Source organism: Ictidomys tridecemlineatus, chromosome 15, assembly GCF_052094955.1.
Source record: "Ictidomys tridecemlineatus isolate mIctTri1 chromosome 15, mIctTri1.hap1, whole genome shotgun sequence".
In the NCBI taxonomy this organism is placed as follows: Eukaryota; Metazoa; Chordata; class Mammalia; order Rodentia; family Sciuridae; genus Ictidomys; species Ictidomys tridecemlineatus.
Window position 1 is genome coordinate 5,333,532 of NC_135491.1, and position 16,478 is coordinate 5,350,009.

Below are 16,478 nucleotides of genomic sequence, written 5' to 3' on the forward strand. Positions count from 1 at the left end.
TATTTCAAGATTAATTCAGTCAAGATGGAAACCAGCCACACATTGGCTCCTTGGTGGGTGACAGTGGGTGTCCAGGGTAGGTGAGAGCTGGCCAGACCTGCCTGCAGGGTGCTTCTGCCCTATGTGGGCACAGGCTCAATATGTCCCAAGTGTGTCTCCTGCTTTCTTTCTCTAGTGCTTTCCTTTTCTTTCTTTCTTTGTACTGGGGATTGAACCCAGGGGCACTGTATCACTGAGCTCAGCCCTTTTTTCTTTTGAGATAGGGACTCACTAAGCTGCCCAGACTGGTCTGGAGCTTGCGGTCCTCCTGCCTCAGCCTCCCGAGTTGCTAGGATGATAGCTGTGCACCTCTGCACCTGGTTCTAACGCTCTTCTTTCTCCCTGTATCCCTTTCTCATTTCTTCTGTGTCCTTTCCCCTTTAGCTAGCTTTTTACTCTTCTCTCTCCTTTGCTGGGCCATGCTAGGGTCACTGACATGTCAGACTCAGTTCCTGCCCAACAGGGGCTCAGTGAGAAGAGGAGAGGCAGTTCAAGACTAGCCTGGGCAACTTAGCAAGACCAAGAGGAAGTGCCCGGGAATTTTTAAATAAAATTTTAAAAGGATCTGGGAATGTAGCTCAGTGGTGGGGTGTTTGCTAGCATGTGCAAGGCCCTGGGTTTACCCATGGGAGCAGGAAGGTGACAGAAAGACCAACCCTCTGGTAGAAGTGCAGAGATGAACTCTTGAGGGGAAAAGGCATTTAGGAACTTCTTGAGGGCCAAGACAGGGTGATTTCTAGGTAGAGGGACCCAAAGATGCAGGCAATAGGAAGTCCAGAAGTTTTCAGGGGATGGAGAATGGTGTTCTGTGGCCAGAATGTGGAATAGAGAGGGAGAGAGAGCAGAGAAACAGATGGGATCTGGGGACCTCTAATGCCACAGTGGGCTTTCTCCTCAGGGTGATCTGGAGTTAGGAGAAATCTGTGAGCAAGGGAGGGACAGTGTCCCTAAGTGCCAGAAAGATTCATCTGGAACATGGAAGTGAGGCCTGGAGGTTAGGGAGGCGATAGGAGAGGGGAAGGGACGGGGCCTGAGCTGGATCAGGGCCCAAGATGGAAAAGAGGGAACGACCCTGACAGATGCAGGGGCCTGGACAGTGCCCAGGGCTCTGCCTGATGAACTGGGTGGTTTGGTGGGTCCATCCCAAGTCTGGTGGAAGCCTCTGAGCTCCGTTGGGATGTGGTTGAGTGTGAGGTCCTGGGGGACAGCCAGGAGCAGGTGAGGACTGGTCTGGGTCTCAGAAGATGTTGGAGATGGATTGGGGGTTGTCCTCAGAACCTCAGGTGCCAGCTGGGGGAGTGAGGAGGCCCACCTGGAAAGAGGTGCAGGATGGCGCCTCAGGGGACAGCAGCGCTGACAAGGGCAGGGGAGGAGATGCCAGCGTCCTGAGCCCGCATGTGGTCTGAGAGGGGCACAGCTGGAGAGCTGCCACAGACCCAAGCTCCTGGGGTGCCTTGAATGTCAAGGGAAGAGAAATGTCTCCAAGGACTTGATCTCCCACATGGTGGCTCTCAAGCTCCCCTACCCCTAGGCCTGTGGTTGAGGGGGCTGCTGGCCAGTGTGTGGAATGTGGGAAGGGGCGGGGGTATTCCTTTAAATGGCTGCTGAGGGAGGGAGTTCTGGAACTTTGGCTGCCTCACAGACACCCAGTCTCCCTTCCCCCACCCCTCTGGGCTCCGAGTCTAAGAAGCCCCAGGGAGCTGAGTGTGAGTCACTTGGGTGGGAAGGACACTGGGCGGGTTGAAAGGACATTCCACCTGTGGAGGGAGGCCCAGGGAAGAGGTTCTGGAGCAGAGCTGAGGCCTGGGGTGAAGGTCTCAGGGGCCTCCATGGGGGGGTCTCAAAGTCCCTAGTAGGAAGGCTTGGGCATGGAGGACTGAGGGTTGGGGGAGGGGCAGTGGGTCCCCAGGCCGAGTTACTAAGGGAGGGACCTGGGCGTGGGGGTCTAAAGGAAGGGGGTCTTCAGGTTCCCAGGAGTAGCGGCCCCAGAAAGGGGTACTGGGGGCGAGAGACATCCTGAAGCGGGGCCTCTGGGGTGTGGCCAATCCTGCCTGTGTGGTCCTTGGCAGCAGCCTCCTTGGCATGGGGGTGAAGCGGAGCCTTCAGAGCGGGGGCACTTTGCTCACCATCTTGGCCAACGTCCTCACGGTGCTGTCCACTGCCACCAACTACTGGACCCGCCACCACCAGGGCCACAGTGGCCTGTGGCAGGAATGCACCAAAAACACCTGCTCCAACATCCCCTGCCAGAGTGAGGCCCGCCCTCCCAGATGTCAGACCACACTTGTGAGCCCCCCAGACAGCCCCAGACACAAAAGCTGGGCCCAAGAGCAGGCGCCCGTCCGCCCTTTTCACTCCAGGCCCAGACCCAGCTGCCTTCCATGGCTCGGGACACTGCCGACTCCCACTTGTGGACCAGATTCCCGGCCACGACATTAACCGCCCATCCCGATGTGACCTCTAGGTCCCCAACCAAACACCTGACTCTGGGTCGGGAAAGCTGGGCTCTTGGCGGGTGGACTTGTTGGCCAGGACAGCTCCATCTTGCGACGGAAGCTGTCGCAGGAGGGGCAGCTCCCGCTCAGAGCTGATGCGGCCCACTCTCCCCAGCCACGCTGGCCGTTACCGCGGCGTGCATGGTGCTGACGGCTGGCTTTGGCATCGTGGCCATGGTGATGGGGATGCGGATTACGTGCCACAAGGGCGAGCCGCTGCGGGCCCGGACTACAGTCTCCTTGCTCTTCCTTAGCGGTGAGAGGCAGCAGCCACCAGCAGAGGGTGGGCCTGGGAGTGACCAAGGCGCTTGAGCTGGGCGGGAAAAGAGCAGAAGGTGTCGGGCAGTATTTGGAGCAGGAGGAACTAAGGGGCAGGACTCGACGCCGGGCTTGGAGGGAGGATGGGCGTGGTCACAACGGGGCGGTTCTTAGGGGTGTGGCCCGGGTGGTGCCACGGTGTAGACCCACCTGGCCACGCTCACCTGGCGGGCGGGCGTGGCCCAGGGCTGCTGCTGCTGACCGCCCTGATAGGCTACACGGTGAAGAATGCCTGGAAGGACGACGTCTTCTTCTCCTGGTCCTATTTTTTGGGATGGCTGGCTTTACCCTTCTATATTCTCGCGGGTAATTTGGACAGTCGGGAAGAGGGTTGAAGAGACTGTCCAGAGGACCCCCTCCCCCGAGACTCCCCAGCCACTCCCCGGGGACACCCCACAGTGACTTCCAAACGCACTCCACTCCATACTCCCGCGGACCCAGCAGAGACGCCCTTGGCACCCCAAATCCCGGTCCCCCGGTCCCGCCTGGTCATCTGCCCCAGGGCCCACTTTCCTCCACCCGCCCTCCGCTCCCCTCCCTCCCGCCAGGCTTCTGCTTTCTCCTGGCGGACATGATCCTGCAAAGCACCGATGCCATCAGTGGATTCCCCGTGTGCCTGTAACCGCGTCTGCCTGGGACAGAATAAAGGAACGGCTTTTATCGCCATGGCTCCAAGTGCATTTCTGGGGGACACAGGGCCACGGGGTCGCTGACGTGGGGGTACATAGAGGCTCAGGGGGGACAGAAGGGCACGGCCGAGAGGGAATGCGGAAGCGGAGGAGGGGACGCGAATATGGGAACACGAAGCTGGAGTGGACACAGGGGAGTGGAGCCACGAGGGGACGTGGGCGCATGGAGAGGGTATGGCGACAACGCAGAGGGAAAGTGGGGACAGGGGTGGACGCGGATACGGAGGTGGTGGGAAACGCCGGCAGGGAGAGAACCTGAGGACTCAGAGGCGTAGAACAAGGGCACGGGGTGGGGACCTGGGCACGGAGATTTAGAGAGGAGGAAGAAGGAGGATCTGGAGGGACACTGGGAGGAGCTTAGAGAAGCCGGGAGTCCGTCCCTCCCGGCAGAGCCGCCCTCGGCAGCGCTACCTTTCCCCTACTTTCCCGCCACGCCCCGGGTCCCGCCTCTCTCCTGGGGATCCGCCTCCCATTGGCTCCATCCCTCCGGCCTTCTGATTGGTTCCCTATCGGGGCGGGGTAACCGGACCGTGGTGGTTGACTGGCTGGCCGCGAGGTGCGCAGGCGCAGAGACGGGGCGGGCGGGGGCGGGGGCGGACGGAGGGGTCGGGTGCTGGCTGACCCTGCAAGTGGCTGCGGCGGGAAGATGGCGGAGCTGCGCGCGCTTGTGGCTGTCAAGAGGGTCATCGACTACGCCGTGAAGGTGACCGGGCCCCCTTCTCCCACTCCCTGAGCCCCGAGGCCTTGAGCTTCCGGGATCACGAACGCACTGTACGGGGATCTTCTCGTAGCCTCCGATCTCTGCCGCTGTCCCCCGAACGTCAAAGTCACACCTGGGGGCAAAGATCAAGGGCTGTTAGGTTCTGATATCCACCCCTTTCAAGGCACCGACCATTTCCTTTTCCTCGCTCTGGACTCAGTTTCCTAATAACTGTGCAAAACGAGTTGCTTTCTGTATTTCTCACTGACTCTAAGAGCCACAGTCGCTGTTTAGCCACATGGGGAAGCTGAGCCACAAGGAGGTCATTCGGCTAGAAGGTGCAGAGCCCAGAATCCTGCCCAGGTCCTCTGAGTCCACACTCAGACTCAGGTTTTGCACACGAGCCAAGCTTTCACCCTCTAGGACCCATTGCCTGCAGTACTCCAAATGTCCTAAGACCCCGTCAGACAGGGCACGATTGGACACCCCAATTATCTTTCACCCTCATAGCCACAGGTGGGAGAGGGAGCTCTAGCTAGGAAAGGAGGGAGACATGTTTGTTAGAGAGGAAAGTTCAAAGGGCCAACCTGACTGAGCTGGGGGAGTGAGTCACTTAAGGGGTTGGGGTAGGCAGCATCCCTAAGGATCTGGCTTGTCCCCAGAGGGAAACTGGTATGGGCAGAGATGAATCAGACATGGACCCTCAGGCCAGTTTCTCTTAATGCTTGGCCTAAAATGCTGTCATATCTGACCTCCCATCAGACTGGGAGCTCACCTGTGTCCCCAAGCATTGCCTGACACAGGATCTTAGGGTGGGTGCAGCTGGACCATTGATAGTACCCCTGCCTGCTTGGGGCACTTGGGGAGGAGGGTATGTATCAGAACATCTGACATTAAGTGGGTACTTACCCTGTGCCAGGAGGCATTCTGAGTCCTTTACAGAGATGAACCCATTCAGTCCTAACCTTTTCTATATCCACTGTTATTAATCCCATGGAACAGACAAGGAAACCGAGGCCTGTGAAGTTCTCTTACTTGCCAGATAACCGAGCTAGTAAGTAGCAGACTTAGGAAATCCAGGCAGGTCCTGTTCCAGACTCTGTTGTGCCTGACTCCACTCAACAGCCACTTGGCCTGATGATGCCTCAGGCAGCATAGGACAGGGGTGTCACTTCCATCCTGTTTTGAGACATGCTGTTTTGAGGTCCTGGAGCCTGACTCCTGATTTCTTCCTACCTTTGCCTGTTCCTCAGTGGCCCCCATTTGGATTCCTATGGACTCATCCCCCTGCCCCAGCACTGGTCTCCCTGGCCTGGGCTATCTAGGTCAGCTGTGTCTCCCTCACCATGCTTGACACAGCTGTGGTCGAAGTGGCACCCAGCACAGAGCCTGGCACATGGGTACCCGTGGTGTGTTTGGTAAGAGAACAGAGAACAAAGTGTGAATGCAGAATTGTATCTGTTTCCCAAGGGTCAGTGCCACTTCCCCTCCCACACTGGCCCAGGGCTCTCTCTTACTTCCTGTCTGGATGGGTCTGATTATGGCCCTTTTGGAAACAAATAAATGATTCAGACACTACTAGCCATCTCATCACGGGGCCAGACCAGGCCCCAAGCCCGTTCCTAAGCCTCACGTACTGCAGCCCATCTTCAGCCTTCTCTCCCTGCCCCACTGTCTCCTCTCCATCCCCTCGGCTCCTGCTGTGCAGGCCTCCTCTTGTCATCTGGCTGCAGTACCAGGCTCCCCTTTTCCCCCAACTCAGCCTTTCCCTCCAGCCCATCTTCTAGCCTTAGGGGCCTTCCTGCATCCAGAGCTGACCCTGCTCATGGCCCTCCTGTGGCTCCCCAGCACCCTCAGTATGAAATTTTTGGCTGTTCAGCCTGGCATTAGAGACCCTCATGGTCAGGTTCAGCCATCTCTATCCCTTGTGGGACCCTCCGTCACCACAGCTGCTTCCACAACTCCAGCCTGTGCCTCCTCTCCTGATGCACCAGGCTGCTTCTCGCTGGGGCCTTTGCCAGTGGTCTGCCTTCTCCCTGGGTGCCCTTCTTGCTCCTCCACCACCTTCCACCCTGGCCTTTGTGTCCCTCTCCTGTCTTGCTCGCCTGCTTTTTTCCTTCTTTCCTTCCTTCCTTCCTTCCTTCCTTCCTTCCTTCCTTCCTTCCTTTCTGTACTGGGGATTGAACCCAAGGGCACTTAACCACTGAGCCACATCTCCATCCCTTTTTAGTTTTTATTTTGCTACAATGTGATGCTAAGTTGCTTAGGGCCTCCCTGAGTTGCTGAGGCTGATTTCGAACTTGCAATCCTGCTGCTTTAGCCTTTCAAGTCGCTGGAAGTGTAGGCATGTGCCACCATGCCCTACCTGTCCTGCTTCATTCTGATCCATCGATTATATCAGAAGTTTGTCAACCTCCAGGAAGCCTCTCACTCTACTCCAGGCTACCTTGGTGTGTCTTTGGATACTCCTGAGGCCCCTGGGCGTGGTCACTGGCCTTTCTCACACTGGACTGTGATCCTCTGTTTGCCATCATCCCCAGACTGGCAGCTCCCCACGGGGAGGACCAGGTCTGACCCATCTGTTTCCCGCATCCCTGAGTTGCCTCATCTCCTTCAAGTCTTTGCTCAAAGATCACTTTCTCTGTGGCCTTCCCTGGTCCTCTCAAGATTACAGCCCCAGAGTCTCTGTCCTCCTCTTTGCTGTACCCGCTGCCATACTCTTATCACATTACATTTATTATTTCAGCATTTTGTCCACTCCTCCTGGAAGTTGGAGTCTGTCTGGTGTGTCTGTCTTGGCAGCTACACAACTTGAGTGCTTCAGAGCCTTGACTCCCAGACCAGCTGCTTGGGTCCACTTCCTGCTGCATGACCTTGAGGAAGTTACTTAGCCACTCTGAACCTCGTGTCCCCCTCTGTACAATGGGGATGATGGAAGTACCTGTTTGGTGTGTGTTAGTGAAGATGGAGTAATCTCTTAGGACAGCACCTGACACAAAGTTTGTGTTGACTGGCATGGAGTAGGTACTGTCACTATTTGTGTGTGTGTGTGTGTGTGTGTGTGTGTAGGGGGGGGGCTCTTAAGAGGCAGTTGGCAACCATTGACGCCCAGCCTTGGCCAGGGATACATTTTCCATGAAGCCTTTGGAGGCCTCTTTTAGGGGCCCAGGAGAGGCAAGGCTGGGGCAATTTTGTATTCATAATTTGGGCTTCATTTTCTACTTATCGACTAATTGTTGTACTGGGGATTGAATCCAGGGGTGCTCTACTACTGAGCTACATCTACAGCCCTTTCTCTGTTTTGAGACAGGGTCTTGCTAAGCTGCTCAGGCTGGCCTTGAACTTGCCATCCTCCTGCCTCAGCTCCTGAGTTGCTCCAAGACCTTGAACAATGCTAGGCAGGTGCACTACCCCTGAGCTACATTCCCAGCTGGGATTCAGGACAGGAGCTTGAAGCCCAGGAAGGCTGTTTCCACTTGGGCCCACCAGCCCCACCCTCTCCCAGTTCTGGGTGAGAATGCACCTTGGCTCCCCACTTTCCTCCACTCCCCATACTTATGCCCCCTGCCTCCTCCTCTGCCGGGGCACACATACCCCCTCCTCAGGACTCTTCTCCATTGGCCCAGGAGCTCCCTTATTGAAGGGTTCAGAGCCCCAGTCCTGTAGCAGCAGTCTGTGGCTGGCCTTGCTCACTGGCCACAGTCCCTACACCCGGCCTTGCTGTGCTGCTTGCTCTGGGTCCCAGGTACCCTTTCCTACTATGCTAGACAGAGAAGGCTAGAGGACAGAAGCAAATAAGTCCTTGCCCTGTGTCCAGGAGGGGCTGTTGAAATCACACCGTCTAAACCCTGTCAGATGTAGTGGCACGAACCCGGCTGTCTAAGGCCAACTCAGCCTCTTCCAGAGCCACCTCATGCCAAGACAGTCTTGGGGTCAGATCCCTGATCCTGCCACTTTCTTGCTGCATGACCTGGGGCAAGACACTTTGCCTCTTTGCCTCAGTTGTCCCCACTATAAAATGAGTCTGGTAATGGCAGTGACCAACCTCTCGGGATGGCAGGACAGGGATGGGAGTTAATGCATATGAACCCTGGGGGTGTTGCCTGCAAGGATCGAGGATCGTGGCTGTTGTTGTAGAAGTTCAGCCTGTTGCCCCCTTAAGAGCAAACCTAGAAATGTATCGCTGAATCTTTGGCCTCTGGTTCTAAAGCACCATTACTTAAAGCAACACAAGGCCTCGACTCTCCCATCTCTCCATACAGCCTCAGGGCCTGTCAGTTCCCTTTCAAATCCTCGAGTCCATCTGCCTCTTGGTCTCCACTTCACGGTGGTCTGAGCCACTGTCTTCTCTAAAGTCAGTGACTAACAGCTGCCTGTCTCCCACTTTTTCTTGTCACTTCCAGCTTCTCCCACAAGAATCCAGAATGACCTGTGAAAACTCCAGTTGACTCCAGTTGGCCACTTCTTTGCCCTGCCCTGAGGTCCTTAGGCCAAGGCCCAGTGCCTTGCTTCCTCCCGGGCCTGCGCAGTTGAATCCTGTGGCTGCAGTGGCGAGATAGGTGCCACAAAGCCATCCCCTTACAGTTCTGGAGGCCCCAGGTTGAAATCAAGGTGTCCACAGGGCTGCGTTCCTTCTGGAGGCTCCAGCACAGCCCAGGTCTCCGCTTTCCCAGCTCCTGGAGACCACCTCATCCCTGTGGGAGGCCTCTCCCCTCCTCCTGCAGAGCCAGCAGCGGGGCATCTTCTGGCCTCTCTATGACTTGGACACTCACTCTCAGCGCCTCTTCCACTTATAAGGACCCCTATGATTACATCTGGGCCCACCCAGGTAACCCAGGCCAATATCCCATCTCAAAACTCTGAATTTGGTCACACCCATAAAGGGCCTCTTGCACATAAGGTCTCATTCTCAGGTTCCAGGACATGGACAACTTTGGAAGGCCATCACTATGCCTGTCACAAGGTCTAGCTCCTGCTGTCCTCTCCAGCCTGATGGCATCCTGCTCCCCACTGGCCACACTAAGTCTCCTTTGACTCCACAAACCCTCCCTGCACCTTCTCACCTCAGGGCCTTGGCACCTGCTCCTGCCACTCCTGGAACCCTTGTTCCTTGCAGTCCACCTGGTCAGTTCATCTTTCAGATCATAGCCTGAGTACCTCTACTCCAATGAGGCCTTCCCTAGTTGGTCCCATCATCCTCCCTCTCCTCCCTGGACATGGCAACGTCAGGAGATACAACAGGGGCCCAGTACACACGACAGACCCAGTGCTGACCTCAGCCAGATGCTTCAACTTGGAGCCTCAGTTTCCTTGTCTGCACAATGGGACGATGACATCTCCTCCCTCTGTGGCCAGGATGAACACATCAGGACATGTGCAGTCGCTGAGAGCAGGGCTTGGGCTCGGTGCTCCTGTACTGTGGTGGCCAATAATGTCTCTGACTGCTTTCCAGAGGACTGGATGGCTAGGAAATGGCCCTGGGGAGTCCATCCCTAGCCCTGGACTGAGGAGGGCCCGTCCAGATGCTATGCATCACACAACTTGATTTCCTGTAGTGCCCGGTGGGCCCTAAATACCATCTCAGGGGTTCTTGTGCTAGAGCGGCACCAGGGATATTTGACACACAGAGGAGAGGCCACTTGCAGACAGGTGAAGGTGCTGGCCTTGAAGATGAAGTGAGGCAGCCGTGGGGACCCGGAAGAGCAGGGAGCAGATCTTCCCCTGGGGCCTCCAGAGAGAGCCCCCTGGCCTCCAGAACCAGGAGCCCCAGTTCACACTGCAGCCCTGGGCACAGCAGTGACCCAGAGTGCCGTGTGGGCCAGCACATGGCACCGTTCAGTGCAGACAGGCCACGTGGAGAGGGGTGAGAGGGCCTTGGAGGCCCACCGCCTCACCTGTCAGGCAGAGAGGCCTTCCGCGCTGGGGTTTTCTAGATTGGGTGAAGACGACGCGTGAGGATAAAACGAAGAGGGCTGGTATTTAGTGAGAACGGGGTGTGTCATGGGGGGGGGTGCATAGCAAGGTGGGTAATGCCACAGGACGTGACACTCAGGTGCTTGTGTGCAGGTGGGCCTTCTGATACACTTGAGGGTGTTGCAGATTCATCTTTCCCTGTGGGCAAAAGCAAACAAAGCTTGAGAAACCCTCTGCCAGACCTGAGGGCCAGAGACACAATGGTGATAATCACGTTGCATGTCCCTGGTGCTCAGGAAGGTCTGAATGAGAGGCAGTGTCCTCCCTGTAAATTCTTTTTTTGTGTGGGGGTGGGGATGGGTATTGAGAATTGAACTCAGGCACTCAACCACTGAGCCACATCCCAGCCCTATTTTGTATTTTATTTAGAGACAGGCTCTCACTGAGTTGCTTAGTGCCTTGCTTTTGCTGAGGCTGGCTTTGAACTGGATCCTCCTACCTCAGCCTCCCAAGTGGCAGGGATTATAGGTGTGTGCCACTGTGCCCAGCTCCCACCTGAAATTCTAACCCTGCCCTGGCCCTGGAGCTGTGTGGGCCACTGTAGTTCCCATCTACCCATGAAAGGGTTGGTCCCAAGGTCCTACCTGACTCCCCGATCTTGCCCTTCCCCTCCTGCTGGGCAGATTCGGGTGAAGCCGGACAAGTCGGGCGTGGTCACTGATGGTGTGAAGCACTCCATGAACCCCTTCTGTGAGATTGCTGTGGAAGAGGCCGTAAGGCTCAAGGAGAAGAAGCTGGTGAAGGAGGTCATTGCTGTCAGCTGTGGCCCCTCACAGTGCCAGGTGTGCAAGGTCGCTGGGGGTGGTCTGGACCCCTGGGTCTGAGGGAGGAGGGTCTTGGGTCCAGGTTTCTAGGTCCTTCTCATGACAGAAACCACACGAGCCCCTCCTTCCCTGGCAGGAGACCATCCGCACTGCCCTGGCCATGGGAGCAGACCGAGGCATCCATGTGGAGGTGCCAGCTGCGGAGGCGGAGCGCCTGGGTCCCCTGCAGGTGGCTCGGGTCCTGGCCAAGCTGGCCGAGAAGGAGAAGGTGAACCTGGTGCTGCTGGGCAAGCAGGTAGGTCTCCAGCTCCTCCCACTCCGCCTGGTCCACTCAGGTGGGGGTGTAAGGTGACACTGCTGGTGGCCCGGGAGTCCACACATTCCAGGTTGAGCAGGGGAGGGCAGGTCACTCTGGGTGTCATAAAGATCCCTTGGAGCCCTGTGAAGTGAGGCTGAAGCTCCAGACACTGAGGATCTGGTGCAGGAGTTAGAAGGAGGTCGAGGGGGAGGTGGGGCCAAGGCCCCGGGGAGTGAGGGAGGGACAGCCCCTGGTCTGGCCTGGTAACACAGGTGAGGAACCTGGAAGATCCCGTGACCACTACTCAGGGAGTGTGACAGCCAGGGACATCTGGGGGACACAAGGAGGCAGTCTCAGGAGACAGGTGTGGGCTTGAAACAGAGACTTGGGCCTTTAGCAGGCACTGGGGAGCCACAGGGGCCTGTGAGCAGGAGGGAGTGGGACCAGCTCAGTGCAGAAAGACCAGAGGATGGGCTGCGGTTGGAGGGGACACTGGAGGCCTGGCACTCAGCTGAGGCAGGTGTTCCCTCAGGGCCCCAGGGACACTGCCTTCCTTGGGGTATCATCCTCGTTTATCCCCTTGGAGACCAACCTGGTGGCCTTACCCAGGGGAGGAGCAGAGGTGGATGACAGGCTGCAGGGAGTGAGGGGAGAGGGAATGAGGCGTGGCTGCTGAGAAGGAAGGTCAGAGGCTGAGGTGAAGGAGGAGCGGAGGTGACAGGGCACAGGAAGCTCAGAGGGGTGGGGTTCCAGGGAAGAAGCGGAGCCAGGCAGATGCAGACAGTCCCTGGGTCCTCCGGGCCCTGCGGAAATCAGTAGAGAACAGACAGCTGACCCCAAAGAGAGGGGGCCAAGAGCAAATGAGTGGGCTGGGGCAGAGGCCACCCAAAAGAAGGCCAGGAAACAGGCCCGTGTGGCTCTGCCCAGGTCCCACATCCGCTCCCTGGCACATGTTGGCAACCTGCTGTGTTGAAGCCTGTGCATTTCCTGTGGCTCTGACTCAGTTCCTGGGGCTAGGGCCTCCCGCTGGGGAGATGCCAGATGAACTGGTCAGGGTGCTTTCAATCTGGGCAGCCAAATCACAGCTCACACTGGCCTTAGCGAGATAGCCGGTTCCTGAGCTCGTGTAACTCACATGGTGCAGCCTGATCCGGGGTTATGGGTTAGCACCCGGCCCTGCTCCTCTGCCTCTGCTCATCTGCATCTCCAGCTCACATCCCACTGACTAAGTGACCCAGCAGAAGGCAGAGAGCCTCTTTCCCAAGCGCTCCACAGAGCTCCCTGGGCTGGCCGCTGCCCAGTTTGAGTCTCAAGCCCGAGCCTGAACCAGTCACAGGGGTCCGGGGATAGGTGGTTCTCATTGGCCCAGATCTTGTTCATCCAACTTCCTGTGGTGGCTGGCTCAGGGCCTGGCTCACAGAGGCTTCTGCAGTATTTGTACAGAGGGCAAAGATTTCGCTCTGGGAATGCTGGGGCACGCCCGGGTTCCTGGAGGCGACTGTTTACTCTGCGTCCATGTGAGGGACTGTGCTAGAGCAGGAGTCGGCACACTATGGCCCACGACATAACCTATTTATTTTGTGAATATGGTTTTGTTAGAACACCTGCACACGTTCATTTATGTGTTACCTGTCACTCCTTGTGCAGTGCAAGGGCAGAGCTGAGAGGTCGTGACAGAGACTGGAAGACTCGCAGAGCCTAAAATGTTTAGAAATATAGAAAAAGTTTGCTGACCCCTGTTCTAGCAGAGGCCTGAATAGACATGAGAAGCTCCACTGATCGTAGTCTTCTCTCTCCCCCCACTAGGCCATCGATGATGACTGTAACCAGACAGGGCAGATGACAGCTGGACTTCTGGACTGGCCGCAGGTGGGGCTGGGTTGGGGAGCACAGCTGAGGGCCTCATCCCGGAGCTCAGCCTGCCTCGCGGTTTCCCTCGCCCTTCCCTCCTCCTGGGACCCTGTCTGCTCAGATGGCTGCATGGCTTCCTCCCTCCCTGCCTCTGGATCTCCGCTTGTCCACCCTGCATGAAATCCTCAGGTCCCCTCAGCCCTGCCTCTGGTCCCCATCTATGGCAGTGCAAGTAAATTTAGCAGTACGCACAGCCACATTGAAAATGTAAAAAGAAGCCACAAGCCAGGCACAGTGGTGCGTGGCCAGAACCCCACAGCTCAGGAGCTGAGGCAGGAGGACGCAAGTTCCCGCCCAGCCCAGGCAACTGAGCGAGACCCTGTCTCAAAATAAAAAATGAAAAGGACTGAGGGTGTGGGATGTGGCTCAGTGGTAAACCACCTCTGGTTCAATCTCCAGTATCAAAAGAAAAGAAACAGATGCGTTACCTTTTCTAATGTTTAACGTAATCCCATCACATGTAAAATGCTGTCATTTCAACATGTAACCAATATGAGAATACTGAGACTTTTTACATTTTTTTATTCTTTTCTGTACCAAGTCTTCAAAATTCAGGATATATCTTATATTTGCACCACGTTTCAGTCCAGATGTTGAATTTCATCAGAAATACTTAATTTGGACTTCTAAAGCAGTTCACGTGCCCATGTGGTGCCAACAGACTGAAATTTCCCAGTAACTGTGAGGCTCAGGGCTTTTACAGCTTTGCCCACAGTGACCTGCACACATCTAAAGCGTGCAGTGGACAGGTTTTGACACAAGGACGCGCACATCTCCACACTCATGATAATGTATCAAATAGCTGTTTTTAAATTTTAATTAATTAATTAAAATCTGAAGTTCCATTTGTCAGCTGTACCAGCTGCATTTCTTAGGTTCAGTAGCCCCTGGTGGCCAGCAGTGACCAGAGGGAACAGCACAGTTCTTGACCATTCTCCTGTTTAATTTTCTCTGAAGCACTTATCCCCACGCGAGCAGCCCCTGAAGTCACCTTCCTCCCTGATGCTGGCCATCCTCCCCACTGCCGTACATGTCCCCCAAGGCTGGGGCGATTGGTCCTGTTCACGTTGTGTCCCCAGAGCCTGGCTCACAGGGGCACTGGGTGAGGCTGCTTCTGTGACGCCCAAACTGTCACCTGAAAGATGAATCCAGTGAACGAGTGAAAGGAGGCAACAGGTCAGCTAAGCAGAGGCCTGTGGGGTGTCGGCCAGCAGGGGAGGAGACGTGGATTCAGGCCCAAGCGGCCTCAGCCAGAGGATGGGGTCCCAGAGGGCCGTTTAAGGACCAAGGTGAGCTCACCTTGTTCTGCTTTGGGCCGGTGGAGAAACCTCACAGAGCCCCTGGGGAGCTGGTTGCCAGCCTCAGGAGTTACTCTGTGGGTGACGGGCGCCTGTTGTTGAGCTGTGGCTCGTGCCTCCTGGACTCTCTGAGACGCGATGGCTTAATACACGTGAACTGCCTGGAGCAGGGCCCAGCACTCGCACACGCTCACTGTCATTACTGTGGGGACTCGTATCCAGCAGGGCCGGGGAAGTGCGGCCCCTCCTGGACTTTTGAGGTCCCTTTCTGTGGCTCCCTCCCCAGTTGTGCTGTGCAGGACTCCGTCTTTTGCCACCCTCTTCCCTGCCTGCTCAGCATGGCCTGACGTACCCTGCTGAGGACCGCTCTCTCCCCGGCTTGGACTAACCTTGCCGGCTGTCCACACTCTCCCTCCCCAGGGCACATTTGCCTCCCAAGTGACGCTGGAGGGGGACAAGTTGAAAGTGGAGAGGGAGATTGACGGGGGCCTGGAGACCCTACGCCTGAAGCTGCCAGCTGTGGTGACTGCTGACCTAAGGCTCAATGAGCCCCGCTACGCCACGTTGCCCAACATCATGGTGAGCACTCAACTCGCGGGTCGCTGAGGGCCTAGGAGTGGGCCAGCACACTGCAGGCCCAGTGCCTCTGTCATGGATGGATTGAGGAGGGAAGGGCCCCAGGGATAGCCCACCCAGAGGAAGGGATCACCTGGTCATCTGGCAGATAGTGGGTTTGCTGGTCATCTCTGCTAGTGATGAGGGGACTGCTGGGCTGTTCTGGCTAATTCTCCCCAATAGAAAGATTCAGTGGGCAACAGAGAAGGTCCTCCTTGTCATTCCAGCCAGTGGAAATGTTCACTGGGCAATCTTGGCCAAGCAAAGAGGATCCATGCAGTCATCTCGGTTCATTAGGGAAGGTTCCCCTGGGTAATCCTTGCCATCAGGAAGTTATCGCATAGGCCATCTTGGCTACCAGGGAAGGGCTCTTCAACAGGAAGAATTCACTAATCATCTCCAGGACGAGTTCCCTGGGTCATCTCAGCCACCAGAGAACATTCAGGCATCATCCCAGCCAACAGGAAGGGTTCTGTGGGTCATCCCAGCCCAAAGGATTGAACCATTATTGCCAAAAGGATGGGTCTGTGGGTGCCTTGCACTGGTGCGGGGCTCCCCAGGGTGGCTCCCAGGAATGGTCACCCAGGTGTAGCCCAGGAGAGGGTGTGTGTGCCGGCCAGCAGGAAGGGCAGAGGTTCAGCCAATAGGAATGGCTCTGCAGATGTGGCCGCCCTGGGGAGGAGGCCGTGGGAGGCTGGGCAGGGGCTGCAGCAGCCCCTGAGCTGAAACTCCCCATGTGCAGAAAGCCAAGAAGAAGAAGATTGAAGTGATCAAGGCCGGGGACTTGGGCGTGGACCTGACTTCCAAGCTCTCTGTGGTCAGCGTGGAGGACCCACCTCAGCGTACCGCCGGTGTCAAGGTGGAGACCACCGAGGACTTGGTGGCCAAGCTGAGGGAGGTGGGGCGGATTTGATCCCTCCCTGAAACTCAGCAATAAAACTATGACCCTCTTAATGCCTGTCTCTGTTACCTCATTCTCTGGAGGTCTGCTCTTTGATTCATTCAACAAATGTTTACTTAAATCTCCTGTGTCCCTGGCCCTGTGCAGAGCGATTCTGGAAGCCAGGTGAGTAACATATAGCCCTGCCCTTGAGATGCCTCTGTACTGAAGGGGACAGACGCTGGCAAAGGCAGCTGTAACACAGGGTGATGGGTGCTAGGTGTGGAGACACACAGGGCTTGGAACCTAGCTGGGGCACTTGGCCTGGCCTGTGGGGTCAGAGAAGCTCCCCAGGGAGCCTCATTCAAGCTGAGTGTTGAAGGACTGTCAGTGAGGTCAGTGAGAAGGACTCTGAGCTCAGAGTGTTTGCTGGGCCTGCTGGTACCAGATCCCTGTTGAGACTTGGGACACAAGAAGGATTGAGATTGGAGGCCCTGG

At 56.6% G+C, this 16,478-nt stretch overlaps 2 protein-coding genes across 2 annotated transcripts; both read left to right on the forward strand.

Moving 5' to 3' along the window:
* The first annotated feature begins 2,112 nt into the window (after window positions 1-2,112).
* Window positions 2,113-3,518, forward strand: Cldnd2 (claudin domain containing 2). Its single transcript, XM_078031504.1, has 4 exons — window positions 2,113-2,290; window positions 2,650-2,790; window positions 3,039-3,158; window positions 3,401-3,518. The coding sequence occupies exons 1-4, from the start codon at window positions 2,122-2,124 to the stop codon at window positions 3,472-3,474; spliced, it is 504 nt and encodes a 167-aa protein (XP_077887630.1). The 5' UTR covers window positions 2,113-2,121; the 3' UTR covers window positions 3,475-3,518.
* A 592-nt stretch (window positions 3,519-4,110) lies between these two features.
* Window positions 4,111-16,054, forward strand: Etfb (electron transfer flavoprotein subunit beta). Its single transcript, XM_078031503.1, has 6 exons — window positions 4,111-4,244; window positions 10,838-10,996; window positions 11,115-11,273; window positions 13,083-13,145; window positions 14,906-15,064; window positions 15,843-16,054. The coding sequence occupies exons 1-6, from the start codon at window positions 4,188-4,190 to the stop codon at window positions 16,011-16,013; spliced, it is 768 nt and encodes a 255-aa protein (XP_077887629.1). The 5' UTR covers window positions 4,111-4,187; the 3' UTR covers window positions 16,014-16,054.
* The last annotated feature ends 424 nt before the right edge of the window (window positions 16,055-16,478 follow it).